General features: G+C 37.7%; 1 protein-coding gene across 1 annotated transcript; it reads left to right on the top strand.

Moving 5' to 3' along the window:
- The first annotated feature begins 348 nt into the window (after positions 1-348).
- On the top strand, positions 349-1,148 carry LOC133804486 (cystathionine gamma-synthase 1, chloroplastic-like). Its single transcript, XM_062242638.1, has 3 exons — positions 349-656; positions 765-860; positions 981-1,148. The coding sequence occupies exons 1-3, from the start codon at positions 627-629 to the stop codon at positions 1,110-1,112; spliced, it is 258 nt and encodes an 85-aa protein (XP_062098622.1). The 5' UTR covers positions 349-626; the 3' UTR covers positions 1,113-1,148.
- Positions 1,149-15,162: the final 14,014 nt, after the last annotated feature.

Genomic DNA, 15,162 nt, shown 5'->3' on the forward strand with positions numbered 1-15,162 from the left:
AAGAGAACGTTCTGGTTCTATATGGTTATTGTTTCTTCATCAGGTTCAGTTAGCAATCCGGAGCAATAGTAGCAGCAAGGCATCTCTTGCTGAGGGTGTAGAGGCATCTGTTATATTGGCCAGGCTTTCAGAAATGGGAACAAGCTTCCTTTTGTTGCTGCTCAAATTGGCCAGGCTTTCAGAAATGAGGTTCTTGGATACATTTTTCATCAGTCACATATGTATCTTTTCAGTCATCCCTATCCATACTTTTCTCTACTTTGCATTTGTTATTACTTTTAGGATCTCTAAAGCTCTGTTTGATAATTGGATTCTATTGAGAGAGCAAGCAAATCATTTTTTGTTAAATCTTAAACTTTGTGGTAGGAAAATGTAATGTATATTGATAGTATTTAGAATGATTATATTGACTATGAAAGATACAAATTTCAAAATAAAGTTTTATATGGTTAGCTTTCTCTTTCTTTAACTTTAGTTGTTGGTGTTGTCATTGTTTTTTTATTTTTATTTTTGGTTCTGATTGAATTAGTCTTGGGCTTGGTAACTGGACAAGTTGTAATTTAAGATATTTTGTAGCTTAACATAGTTCAGAGTTCGATCAGCAACAGAATTCGACAGCATCGAGGATGGCCGAAGTTTTAGAGGCACATCCTAAGGTACAGGATGCAGCAATTTGTCACTGGACAGATTATAATTTAATACTTATCTTTTTATTTGTTAGTATCGTGTATTGTGAATTGATAGTGTGACAACATTTTTGACAGGTGGCTCAGGTCTATTATCCTGGCTTGAAAAGTCATCCTGAACATGAACTTGCCAAGAGGCAAATGACTGGTTTTGGTGGTGTCGTCAGTTTTGATGTGAGCATTGTTGACTATTTTTCATCTGTTTAGCTTGCTTTCGTGAGCCCGATATATGTTCTTTCTACCTCTACTCATTGGTATGTTCAATCTCAACCGTTGTATTGCTTGACTATGCAGATTGATGGCGACTTACATACCACCATCAAATTCATTGATGCACTTAAAATTCCATACATTGCCCCATCTTTTGGTGGCTGTGAGAGTATTGTGGATCAACCAACAATTATGTCTTACTGGTACTGCCCTTGAATTTTCAATATATTGATTGAAAATGTAATTATTATTTGTCAGTAGTAAGTTTTATCATGACAAGGTCGGATTATCATACACCCTCATGGATGCATATTCTTTAATGAAAAGATTAGCAAAGTTTAGCTTATAAATAACCCAAATAAAATTCAGATTACTATGAGGCCTAAGGAGTAAATAGTTTTGGCATAGATGCCTAGGCAGAGTGATAAAATTGCTTTTGTTAGAGCTTTTCAGTTTGTAGTACGGTAGGACCTGTAGTAATTTGAGATTATTTTACATCTCTAAAGATGGTTTTTCTTCTTCTTTTCTTTTCAATTAAAGCTTCAGCTCAAGTGCACATTTTTCTTCTATATGAGGTATTAATGTTTATCTATTGAAATAAAATAGAAGAAAAAAGAGTGCAAGTAATTTTTTTGTTGATTAAACTATGTGTTGATATTTATTAACTCCTAATTTATACTTGTACCATATATATATAGTGATGAAAAGACTAGATTATATTTAACACATACAAGGTCATCTCTCTATGTCTTAGTTATTTTAATTGTTGCTTAAACTGAAGAGATTTAAAAATTGAGGCACTAAGTTCAGCTCAAAATATTTACTGGCCTTTGTAAGCAATGATTGGGTTAAGCTATTATTTCAATGCCCTTAATAATGTATTTTTCAAGTAATATCTATCTAATTTTTTTTTTTGAATCCTGAGTAAGAAATTTGAGTTTGAAATCTCTTTGTTAATCTATATGTGGAGATCTTTCCTACAAATCCTAACTAACCTAATGATATTAGCTGTAAACTAACTAGCTGTAAACTCTTTTTTTTTTTTGTATTTTATAGTAATAGTATTAAATGGTTGGAGTTAGATATCATTAATAATTAATATACATTTATGAATAATATTTATAAACTCAAAATTATATAGTCTAAGTTTATAAAATAAACTAATATACACTATGTAATTAATATACATTATGGATATGATTAGAGTGGAGTTTTTCCTGAAATATACAAACAAAGGGAATCAAAATTTAGTTTAGCAAACAATATTTCTTTTCTTTGGTCCCTTCAAGTCTGACTTTGGGCAGGGGTTGGTTGCTTATGTTGTGTTGTATTCTACTTTGTTTTAATGAATTAAGTGTGTGGCCTCTGTCTAGGAAAATACCATTTTAAATTAAAAAAAAATCCAACACAGCTGTTTGAAAAGTGCACTAATCTATCGAGTCCATGTGCCTAAGATGATGCCATTAGCAAGTTTCTTCTCTTTTTCCACTTGCTGCCCCTGTTTTGCATTTGTTCACTAATAATATTTCTGCAATCTGGTGCTCTTTTAGACTGCTTAGGAGAGATCCAATGGGTGCACTTGGCTATGCAAGTTTGAAATAAATAATCCAAACTTGTAATGTAGATTATTGCTGCTAGTCTAGAATGTGCATGTGTTCGAGTTCCTTGTTAAAATAGTCAAAATATGGTCCAACTATTTCACTGCAGTCATGGGAACAACAGCTAACCACAATATTTATCAATTCATAATACATGAACTTTAGTCTTTGGCACAAAGAGCAATCGAGATATATCATCATGAAGGATTTTAGTATTGATGTTTCTCACTTGTTTTTAATATTTAGCTTCAATGGACAGAGAGATGTTGTTCTTTCCTTTTATATTTCCCCTGCCTGTTTAAAACCATGGAGTTGGAAAATTACATAGGATATGTTTTTTGTTAGGACCATGTACACTACAACAACACTTCATTGAAGCACTACTATTTCTTTTATCTTGCACTACTATTCTCTACTGATTCTCTTTTATTTTATTGTTCATCTGAAAATTCCCTAGCTCTTTCTTGATAGCTCTCTTATTTTATTGAACTAAAATAGATAAGTATTTATCTTAGTTTTCCATTTTCTTCTTTTGAAGTTTTCAATGTATCATTTAAGAAAAGACTGTAAGTTTGTTGTTGTGGTGGCAAGAACTTTTGTTCTTAATAATAAAAGGACTTTTTTTTTACAATGTGCAGGTATATTGAGATGATTTCTTTGGAGCAATTCTTGACAACATTTGTAGTTGAGGCCTTTAGAATGGAAGAATGTATTTCACTAATTTTTGTATACATTTCTTGTTTTGTATTTAGTGATTAAGTAATCTGAATTGGGCATAAATTATGTTGTAATATGATTTCTTAAGCTTAGACTAGTAGACTAAATATTGTAATTACATTTGAGTAATTAATAAAAATCTATTTATGTTACATTATTTGGCTTCAACTTTCATATTTGTTGTCCTAGTTTTGTGTAAGTAAAAAAAAAGATTATGTTTCTCTAAACTAATATAACACATGTGTTATACTAAAGTGTAGTATAACACAAAAAATGTGTTATGCTAAAGTATAGTATAACACAAAAAATGTGTTATGCTAAAGTGTAGTATAACACAAAAAAAGTGTTATACTAAAGTGTAGTATAACACAAAAAAAGTGTTATAGTATCGACTATAAATAACATAATTCAACACTTATCTATGTATTAAAATAACACAGAAATTGTGTTATCGTTGACAGTACAATAACACATATGTATAACACTGATAAAGTGTTATGTAAAGTACCCTGACCTACGATAACATAGTCTATCTTAACACATCAAAAAGTGTTATCGTAGGTTTTGATAACACATTTTTGGTGTTATTAAAAGCATTTTTTCTTGTAGTGATTTGTCATATCAACTCTGTTACATTCATGATTAATTCCTAAACCTGACACATAAGTATGGTCAAATCGATAGATAAGGAGATAATGGGCCGCACGGCCCAACCCAGCCGTGGGTGTCTGAACACGCACGTTCCTGCAACGTGTCCGAGAAGTCAGGGAGATATCGGACACGTGATGTCAGATATATGCACGTTTATCTTGCGTGTGTTGACTTTACAAAGGGTCATGGCCTACATATCCAGCTCGTAGCACGATCTGTGCACCTGACCCGAGCTTCGGTCTTTCGATTCCTTGCTTCGGTCTTGGGAGTCTTAGCGAGTCCTTGAGGATTCCTCGAGCTGAGGGGGTACAACCTCAAGACAGGATCTTCGACCTGGGGGATGTTTATGGACTAACCATGATTAGTCCGAAGCTCGGCCTGCTAATCAGCCCATGGGAAAATCAGGGCGTACACCGTTAATCACATTTAGTTACACGATTATGGCCAAATGACTCGTTTAGCGAGTTTAACACTGTTTAAAATGCACAGTGTAACGGTCCCTGGGTAGTAGAGTGTTACAACTTGGTATCAGAGCGAGCCAAGGTTAAGGGTTCCTATAGACAAGATGGGCATGTACGCTCGTCACTAAAGACAAGCTTGTAATGACCCAACTACTCTAGACTTTGGACCATTAACGAAAACTATACATAGACACTAATCCTTAATAATACTTACAAGTGAAAAGATTATAACTTTATTTAAACTTGTAAAAAGGAAATGTTAAACTTACATAAAATTGAAGTTAGGATATGGGATCCCATTGTTTTAAAATCAAAACATGACATAATGATAATTAAAAAGAGATTACATAATAAAATGCGGAAAAATACATATAAAAACCATAAGAAACAAAAACTACATCCTCGAATCGAAACTCTCGGCTCTTTGAATCCATTCCGCCTCAATACACATTCCCCAAGCTTCCAAGAACCTTACCCGCCACTAAAACTATTTTCCTGCACATATAAACAAAAAGGAGTGAGCCTAATGCCCAGCAAGGAAAATCTAACATATAGCCATATACATAAAAATTCATAATGCAACATAAAAACATACCATAACACTTATGTCACATACATACTATAATGTCCATTATTACTTGGGGTCCCATAAACTGAGCAAGTCATATGCCCATTAGATTAGTGGGGTCTTGCTAGCTAAGCAAGTCATATGCCCATAATCTATTTGGGGCTTGTTAGTCATATAGGTCATATGCCCAAGTCTACAATCATACTTAACATAACATATTACATAACATAAAATCATAAGATAACATATAAAAGCATATAACACATAAATCCTATCCTATTTTCCTTACCAAAATAACCGGGATATGAGAACTGATTTGGGACCTTGGAACACTCCTAAAAACCATTTATAATATGGTGAGTATATTGAAGAAAAGGGATGAAAGTGAAGAAGGAGCTATGCTATCAAAATATACTTACCAAAAACCTTGTGCTTAAGAACTTGAATTTCCTAACCAAGAATAAGAATAAGGTTAGAATGAGTTGAAGACTATGAGAACTTTAAAGAACATAATACAGAAATGGACTAGAGTTTGGAAATACCTTGAAGACTTATATGACCAATCTAAACCTTGAACTGAAATGTGAATAGAACCTTACTTCCCAAGTGTTTGGTAAGCTTATAGTGATCAAGCTTATGATTCCCAACCCAAGTGTTTACACTCTCACACTCACCTAGCAACTTGCAGCCTCTGAACTTAGAGTAATAGATGTATAAATGGCTGGGTACTAGGTCCTATTTATAGAGTTTAGGAATGAAAAGATCTTTATTTAACTTGAATAAAAATAATGGCTTTTTAAGTGAAAAATAATTTGAATTATCGTTCAGCAGAGGCTGAAGAATCGTTCAAACAGATGCTGGACTCATCAAGAGGTTGAAGGTTTCAATGGAGAACATTTTTTAAAACTTTCAAAATATGCTGAGAGGGGCGATATATCGCCCCCTGTAGGCAATATATCGCCTGGGCCAGTATGCCCGAGGAAATCGTGCAACGTTTCGTGTTTTTCGTATCTTCGTGCTGCAATATATCACCCCCTATAGCTGCAATATATCAGCATACGCTGATTATTTAAACACGAAATTACACATTTTTAGCTTAATTTGAATTGAGTAAACAGCCTTGACTAAGCCCTCTAACGTTTTCAAAGCTGCTGACTGACCTTAGAGTATTCAAATTTTAACCTTAATAAATTTAATCCTAAAAAATACTTAATCATTATTAAATATACACATGACATGTTCTATTATCTTATTGGGTCTTATCTAAACCTTATAATATAATACATATTACCCTCAATATCAGTCATATTAATCAAACCTTAGGTTAAAATTAATATTCTTAAACTATAGGTTAAACTTAGAAAATCTACAAGTGTTACTATGAGTGTCCAAATAAATCCCGGTCTGAACCAAAAATCCACAGTCATAAAGATAATACTATTATTACTATAATACTACTATCTAACTAGCTAAGTAAAGTTCTTGGACTCTACAAAGCTTCACTCAGGGTATGGTAACTATTATGTCGTTATGTGCTTAACTTCTTAAATAGAATGTAAATGCTTTACATGCATGCCTTATTAGGGAGCATGAGAATCTGTTAGGGCTTAGCCCTTGAATATTGATATAATTATGTGATTACATGATTATATGAATGTGTTATTGCATGTTGGAGTTGAGAGCATGGCATGTATGCTGGAAGAGCAGGGGTTATGAATTGATGTATGAATGTTGTGGGCATGTATTTTGGTAGCGCAGTGGTATACGAATATGGTGTTGTGTGATTGTTCCCGTGGGGGAGGACTTTTGAATATGCTAATTGTAATGCCCCGAAATCCTTGATGCGGTTTAATGGCTGGATTAGTAGGCCGGGAGGTCCATACTTGTTTAATTATGCCATTAAATGAATATATGCATGTCTAGGTGAATTATATTATAATATGATGATATATACATGCATGTGGGTTCACAATTGTTTATTAAACTGTTTTGGCAATTTGGGCCGTTTTGAGCATAATTGTGTATTTGGGTGCATTTTGTGATTCATGAATGAGATCCCATCATTATGGAGATATATTCGAGCTATTTGGCATGAGACGGTCATATATAATGGACTAGCAATTTTGTCATAATGGGGTCAATTATTGGGTAATAAGAATGTTTATTTGATGATAAATTATGAATATTTGAGATCAGGAGGAAATTCTGGAAGTTTTGACTATAATATCCTCGAGGGTGTTTTCGAGACCCCGAGCACTAGGTTTTATTTGAGGTTACTTAAGCTTGAAGTAGCTTGTCAGATAGAACCGTACGTTAGAAAACATTTCCTCTCTCCTTCGTTAGCTCATTTTACCTTTCGAAGCCTTTTTGAAGAAATCTTGAGTTCTAGGAGTCAGAATTAAGCGAGGATTGAGGCATAGCGATCCTAGGAAAGATTAGAAGCATCTTAACCGAAGGATTTGACGGAAAACAACTCAATTGAAGGTAATCTAAGTTTAAGTTTTGAGTTTTTAGAGTTTCTAAGCTTTGAATTGGATTTTGTGAATCGTTGAGTTTTTAGTTCGTTTGAACCTTGGGTTTTGATGGTTTTGGACCATTGGGAAGCTTGGGAATTTTAATTTGATGATTGGGTAATGTTTAGGCATGTTTTGGAGGATTTGGGAAGTTGAAAAATCGAGTTTGGGTGTGTTCTGGGTTGGGCGCCGCGGCCCTAGCTCGAAGAAGCAGGTGGCTGGGATTGTGCTTACTGGGCGTCGCGGCCCTAGCTTCAGGAATGGCTGGGGGTCGCGGCACAAGGTGCCAGGGCCGCGGCTCTTGAGCAGGGTTGAGCCCGTTTGAGTGTTTTGGTCCCGGGAACATAGTTTTAGGCCTCGGGATTGTTCCTACTACTTGGATTAGTTTGGATTGATGTTCCGAAGGCTAGATATTGGTTTGGGAACCTATGTTGTTCATTTTATTGATGGTGTCCTTATTTGTTTATGATTAGGTGACTGCTAAAGGACTTTAAGTCAGATCATTCTCAAGGATCATTCTTTTATTCATTCTAGCTCGAATCAAAGGTAAGAAAACTGCACCCCATATGTGACATGCATGGTTATTCTTGATGCATGTTGGATGTTTAAATGTAAACATTGATAGCATATTGAATGCTTGGCAATCTTGCTCACTTGCATATGGTTATTATAGAGTCATGCTGGATGATTAAGTATGATGCATGTGATGCACGAGAAACATGTGATTAGGGCATGCCATGAGTATTAACTGTGAGATTGATCAGAGCTTGAGTCTCTGTGTTTGTGCATGATCATAATTGTGCTAGCAACTGTTAAGTAAGCATGCTGAATGCCCTACGTTTGAATATTCAACATATGACATATGTTTGGTAGCAATGCTTACTTGTGCATGGTACTAACTCATTAGTCAGAATTGGAAAAGGTGTTAGTATCAACTGTGAAGCTTTGACTCATTAGTCAGGTTCGGCAGTGGTACTGGGCACTGGTCACACGGTGCTGACTCATAAGTCAGGACGACCTTAGCATGTTCAACGCAAGCCAATAAAGATTAGATCTAATCAACATCTGCATTGGATGACTCAAATAGCATTAATGCCAGACCGACCTCAAGTTCGATGAATATTATAAGCGCTTGTGTGACTTACCTATAAGTCACTTGTAACGCCCTGGATAGCCAAGACCGTTACACTGTGTGTTTATAAGGTGCCAGACTTGCTAATCAAGTTATTTAAGTAAAATCGTGTTACTGAAACAGTGGAGGAACTAGGGTTAAAAGTGTTTTGGTCTCAAAAGTTATATTTTCATTACTAAGCATTGTTTATCTACATGGGATCCCAAAAATGACAGTTTAAAAGCCATTTACAAAAGTTACAAAGTTTAAATACATTGACTGGCCATACTAAGGCAAAAACGAGCAGTTAGGTAGTCCCTGTCCTGGTCCACTCCTCGATCGTGGTGATCGAACAGCTAGCTATGTACATTTCACCTTGGAGCTCTCCACCTCGGGCTTGGTCCAGCCTGCCCTTGCCTTAACCTGCACCACGTAGCACCCGTGAGCCAAGGCCCAGCAAGAAAGCATGATAACATAGTAAGATCAGCAACACTTAACAAATATTTCACAATGCTCAACCGAGAATTCAACATTTCATACATTTATCCAATCAGCAATAACAGTTGTCATTCAGACAGTCAATTAACTATATTCATAGCACAATATTCACGTTCATAACCAATAGATTGTCATACCCATCAAATAACATTCAGGGTTGGCGCCCTTAGTCGCACCCTCTATTTAGCACACTGTCTTCGGCTCAATAGGGCCGCCCCCAGTGTAATACTCACTGACTCTGGCCAGCTTAACCAAGCTCAGTGATAAATAAGCTGCCTCAGCTCCCAGTGGCCGAGCTGCGCCTCAATGCGCAAATATTGATTCTGACACCCTTAGGCCGGTAATCGCATGTCCCATGGCGTAATAACACCATCTCACGACATGATATACAAATATTGGGAACACTTAGTCCCATCGTGACCACATGGTTAATCACACTCACATAACAATACATACCAACATAGGGAACACTTAGTCCCAACCTAACCACATACTCAGGTGCAGCTTTCTTACCTTTCAATTCACTAGTTTCCGATGCCACGAAGCCGCGAGCACGGTCCTCTACCCCGAGCCTTTCCAAAGTCCTAATCACAACACAAAAATAATATTCTTTGTCATTAACCAATCCAAGACTACCTTCCCGGAACCTAATCCACACTCTCGGAACCCCCAAAACCCTAGAACAACACCCCGGAGACATCCCCCGAACCCCCGGGGCAAAGGCCAAAAAATTGCCAAATGTGACACCCTGAAATTAGCCTTGTGCCGCGGCACCCACCAGTCAGAGACTCCAAGCCGCGGCACACAAAACCCGTGTCGCGGCACGCCTTCGCAGCCCAGAATTCTGGGTTTTTCCTTCGCGTTTTTCCCCAGCCTAACTCACTCCAACTCACCCCAACTTCATACCCAAGCCCCAAAACTCATTTGAAACCCCACATAGACCAACCAACAACTTATAAACACTATAACCCAGCTTAACTACACAATCACCCACATAATTCATACCTAAATTCAAACTCTAACACCTAAGCTGAAACTTGAGAAAAGTACAAACCAGGCCCCTAAATCTTTAAACCATAGCAGCTATGAAATTGCAAACATACTTAATACCCTTACCTCAAATAGAAATTCGACCTGAGCTTCCTCCAATCCAAGCTTGAGCTGAATTCCACCTTAACAAACCAGCTGAACTCCATACAAGAAAAACCATGGCTATCTCTCAATTCTTTCAAAAACCAAATTCAGAACTTAACAAAACAGAGACCAATCCCTTACCTCAGTATAAACCTTGATATATGCTTGATTCCACCCCCTTAAGCCCTTCTCTAGCCTCAAGGAACTCAGTTCAGTTCCTCTCCCACCTTGCCTCTTAGGTTCTTGATTCTCCCTTTCCTTTTTGACCTTTCTAGCCTTCCAAGACTTAACTTCAGCTTTACTTAGCATAAATAAATCGTACATGTCTTTTTCCCTCAGCCAAAGACTCTATATTACTGCCAAAAGACCTTTTTAACCTTCCTCAAATATCCTTTTCTAACTAAACCTCAAGGGTACACTTGTCTTTTCACCAGCTTTGCAATTCTACCACTTTCCCCATAACACTTGTTACTCTCTATAGTTACTAATAGTTACACAGGTTACCAAATTACCAGTTACCACTATCTAGCTTTCTAGGACCGTCTCGGCACATGCATCACACTAGTATCACAACACCCACGTGGTACGATTCACACATCATAATTATCACATAATATAATTCACATAGTCATATAACATGCTTAAAATCATAATCATGCATCTTAGTCATAATCATCACACATAATTCTCATCATGCCCTCCTGGCACACTAATCAAGGCCCTTAAGCCTTATTAGTGAATTTGGGTCGTTACATCACTCATCTGTTAAGCTAGAGACTTACCTATCAGTCTCTTGTCTGTTTAAGGCTAGTGGTTTACCTAGCAGCCACTCTTCTGTTTAAATTGGTGACTTGCTTGTCAGTCACTCAGTATGGTTTTCTAGAACCTCAAGTGTTGAAACACTCATCTGATTAGGATTGACTTGATAGTCATCCAATCAGAAGGGCAGGATTTCATATCCTGGATAACCCAGCATTGTTTGAACTTATTTGCATGTCTGAATAAAGTTATGTTTGCTAGGCATGCCAGATATGATTTGATATCATGATATGACTGTTCATGAGCATGTTGAGTTTTCTTGTTGGGCTTCGGGTCACGGGTGCTGTGTGGTGCAGGTAAAGGCAAAAGAAAGCTAGACCATCCTTGAGTTGGAGAGCATAGGTGACGATGTGTACATACGCAGCTGCTCGACCACCACGGCCGAGGTTTGAAGGAGAGGAACCAGGGCTGAACCCTGTTTTGCCGCTTAGATCGGCTGGTTGTAAATATTTTCTTATAATAGACCTCTAAATTATATTTTTGGGATCCCAATGTATACAGTAAACGTTCTAGTGAAACGTTATATGTTAACCGAAATTTTTAATCCCTAAACCACTAATCATACTTAGTTACACAGTTATGGCCAAATGACTCGATTAGCGAGTTTAGCACTGTTTGTAATGTGCACCATAACGGTCCCTGGAGTTAGGTCGTTACACTAATCATGTTTAATGGGTTAAGTTATTGACTACAGATTCAATCAGAGGTTATGTACCCAACACAGTTAATGAGACCTGGTGGTAGTTATTCCGAGGCTGGGAATTATAGCCAGGGCCTGAATTCTTCACCTCCCCCTCATAATTTGCAGCATGTGTTTACAGATATGCAATTAAGATTGCAGAGAAAAGAGGAAGAGATCAGGTGTTTAAAACAATAGTAGGTTCTGTCAGGGAAAACATCTTCCTTTGCTATGCCAAGAGTGGCACCGGTATTGGCTCAGCCTAGGGTTGAGAACAGGTGGGAATTTCTTTGTTGTAGATTCCAAGAATATTACCCTCCACTTTTTGAGGGAAGCCTAGATCCATTTAGAGTTGAGCAATGTATGGGTCTAATCAGTTCCATCCTCGATAGTATGGGGGTGGTAGGTCATGATAGGGTGATCTGTGCTACATGTGTATTACGGGGAGGTGCCCAGACGTGGTGGGAAGTGGTATCCCAGACATGAGACACAGCTGCGATGGACTGGAAAGAATTTAGGCAGCTGTATAGTGAGAGATATTACTGTGATGCAGTTAAGACTGCTAAGACAAATGAGTTTCTAAACCTGGTTTAGGGAAATGCAACAGTAACCGAGTATGTTAATAGATTTGATGGGTTGGCCAAGTTTGGTTTTGATATGATACCCACGGATGTGGCTCGAAAAGAATGATTTATCCAGGGATTGAATCCTAAAGTAGCTCAAGGCATTAGAGTCGCCCCAGTACATGAAGTCTCTACCTACGCTCAGGTGGTAGGGAAGGCTCTTGTTGTTGAGAGCACAAGAAATGAGATTGTGAAGGAGAGTGCTGGAGAGCGTAGTGCTTAAGTAGTGATACCTCCATTGGTTGGATCAGGTAGGGGCAGAGATCCCAGTGATTAGGAAAGAAGAGTTATCAATGTATTCGGTACCTCTGGTTTAGGAAATGGGTTCCGAAGTGCAGCGGCATGCCATCAGGGCAAGGATAAAAGTTGGAAATTTTATCCGAAATGCACTCGATGCAAGAGGCATCATCTAAAGGAATGTCGAGCAAAGGTATGTTTCTTTTGTAGAATGATTGTGCACCTCATTAAGGATTGCCTACGATTAAGGACATATGAACAAAAGGGGGCGGACAGCTTGAATCTAGCTCAAGTGTTCGCTCTGATGCAGTCAGAGTCAGAGACTGAGACTGAGACTGAGGCTGGTTCCTCAGTAATGGTAGGTCAGCTTCCTAGTTCTAATTTTTTTGTATTATACTGACTAGTTTTGGTGCCATGTTGTTCTTTGCTTTGTTTCATTTAGAGAGAGGCATTGACTTGATATGCAGGTTACATGGTTATGTTGTGATGAGAATGTGATACTCTATTGGTAATTTTAAAAGATGGGTTAGGTTATGGTGAGAAGGACTCATTAGTTGATTTGATAGAGTTGGTTATGAATGACTTCGATATGATCCTGGATATAGATTGGTTAAAAAAGTTTATGGCAATAATAGATTGCAAGGAAAGGATAGTAACCCTTGGGGGTTAAAGGTGAGAAACCCTTGTATGTGTTGGCACTGTGCATGGACCCCGTATGCTTATGACATATGTACTTCAAGCTAGAGATCTATTGTAGGAGGATGCATAGGACTCTTAGCTAGTGTGGTGGATACCATGCAGGTGGTGCCAGTGGGACCAAGACAGACTTGCTTAGTCTGTGATTTTTTGGTTGTGCTTTCAGGGAATTTTCCAGGGTTACCTTTACACAAAGAGATAGAATGATGATTATGTTGGTGCCAGGGATGGAACCTAGTATAGGGCACTGTATTGAACGGCTTCGGCAGAGCTGTACGAACTAAAAGTTTAGTTTTTGAGTAAGACGATATTCTTTAAGGTGGATCTTTGATCTGGTTATTACCAGCTGAAGATCAGGGAGGAGGATATGCAGAAGACTGCCTTTTATATCAGATAAGAGCACTGGGAGTGCTGAGTTATGTTTTGTGGATTTGATTAATGTCGAGTTATTTTGATGGATTAGATGAACACAGTATTCAAGATGATCATAATTGGATTTGTGATCGTCTTGATCGATGACATTATGGTATACTCTCAGTTGGAGATTGGCCAAGGCCAGGGAACGCCTCAGAGGTTAGGAGTTTCCTTGGATGAGTAGGATTTTACATGGGTTTTGTGAAAGAATTCTCGAGGATTGTTATCTCATTGATAGTAAAGGTAATTGCCTAAGCAACATGTTAGCTAAGGATTATTCAATGACAGGTATGAGTTTACTGAGGTATAGGGATCAGAATTGGAATCCAATGGACACTGAAATTAAATGGGAGGTTCTGGATGAATCTCATATTACCACATATTCTCTTCATCTAGGCATCATGAAGAAGTATCAGGATCTAAAAGCTTTATATTGGTGGCCTCGGATGGAGAGGGACGTGACAAAATACGTGGCAAAGTTCCTAACCTGTTAGCAGGTCAAGATAGGGTAAAAACCAGTAAGGCTATTACAACCTTTGTGTATTCCATAGTAGAAGGAAACATCGCGATGGATTTTGTGGTAGGGCTGCCCAGGATAATGGACCAGCATGATTCGGTTCGGGTCATTATGGACAAGTATACAAAGTCAACTCACTTTTATCACTAAAGATGAGTAATACAGTTGATCAGTATACAGGTCTCTATGTGAGAGGGATAGTATGCCTTCATGGAATTCGAGGTCTATCTTATTAGATGAGGACCCTGCTTTACTTCCAAGTTTTGGGGAAAGTTACTGAAGGCGATGAGTATACAGTTGGAATTTAGTACAATTTATTATCCTCAGATTAATGGTAAATCAGAGGGAGTTATCTAGTTATTGGAAAGGGCACCTTCTGAGATGATGTATAGTAGGAAATGTATATCACCCATTCATTGGGATGAGATGGGTGAGATGTTACATTTAGGTCCTGAGGTAGTTTAGAGGACCATTGAGGCTATTGAAAAGGTTAGAGCTTGGATGCTCGCTTCTCAGAGTGAATGGAAAAGTTATGTTAAGTTGAAGTGCAGGAACATGGAGTTCAAAGTGGAAGACAATATCTTCCTTAGAATCTTACCATGGAAATGGGTGATGAGATAAGGGCAAGTTGAGCCCTAGATTAGTAGGACCGTTGGAAATCCTGGATAGGATCGGTCAGGTTGCCTATGGATTGGCCTTAGCTTTGGCACAGTCGGTCGTATACAATGTATTTCATATTTCCATGTTGAGAAAACATGTGTTAGATGAGACTCATGTGTTGAGTTATAAGGATCTGGAATTAGAGGCTAAGTTATTCTGTGAAATAACTGGTCTAGAAATGAGACAGAAAGAACAGAGTTCGGAGGAACAAAGCTATACTTTGGGTTAAGGTATTATACAAAAATAGTAAGGTCGAGGGAGCGACCTGGAAACTGGAATCAGATATGCGAAATTTTATCTTCAGGGCTATTCAGATAAAATTTCGAGGATGAAATTTCTGTAAGGAGGGGATAGTTGTAACATCCAAAAT

Source organism: Humulus lupulus, chromosome X, assembly GCF_963169125.1.
Source record: "Humulus lupulus chromosome X, drHumLupu1.1, whole genome shotgun sequence".
Taxonomy (NCBI): Eukaryota; Viridiplantae; Streptophyta; class Magnoliopsida; order Rosales; family Cannabaceae; genus Humulus; species Humulus lupulus.

What these genes read in the sequence shown, in the direction of transcription:
- LOC133804486 (XM_062242638.1), top strand. Translation starts at nt 627, where the DNA reads ATGGCCGAAGTTTTAGAGGCACATCCTAAG. An exon ending in TTTTAGAGGCACATCCTAAG is followed by an intron (nt 657 to 764) that starts GTACAGGATGCA and finishes CATTTTTGACAG; the next exon opens with GTGGCTCAGGTCTATTATCC. An exon ending in GTGGTGTCGTCAGTTTTGAT is followed by an intron (nt 861 to 980) that starts GTGAGCATTGTT and finishes TTGACTATGCAG; the next exon opens with ATTGATGGCGACTTACATAC.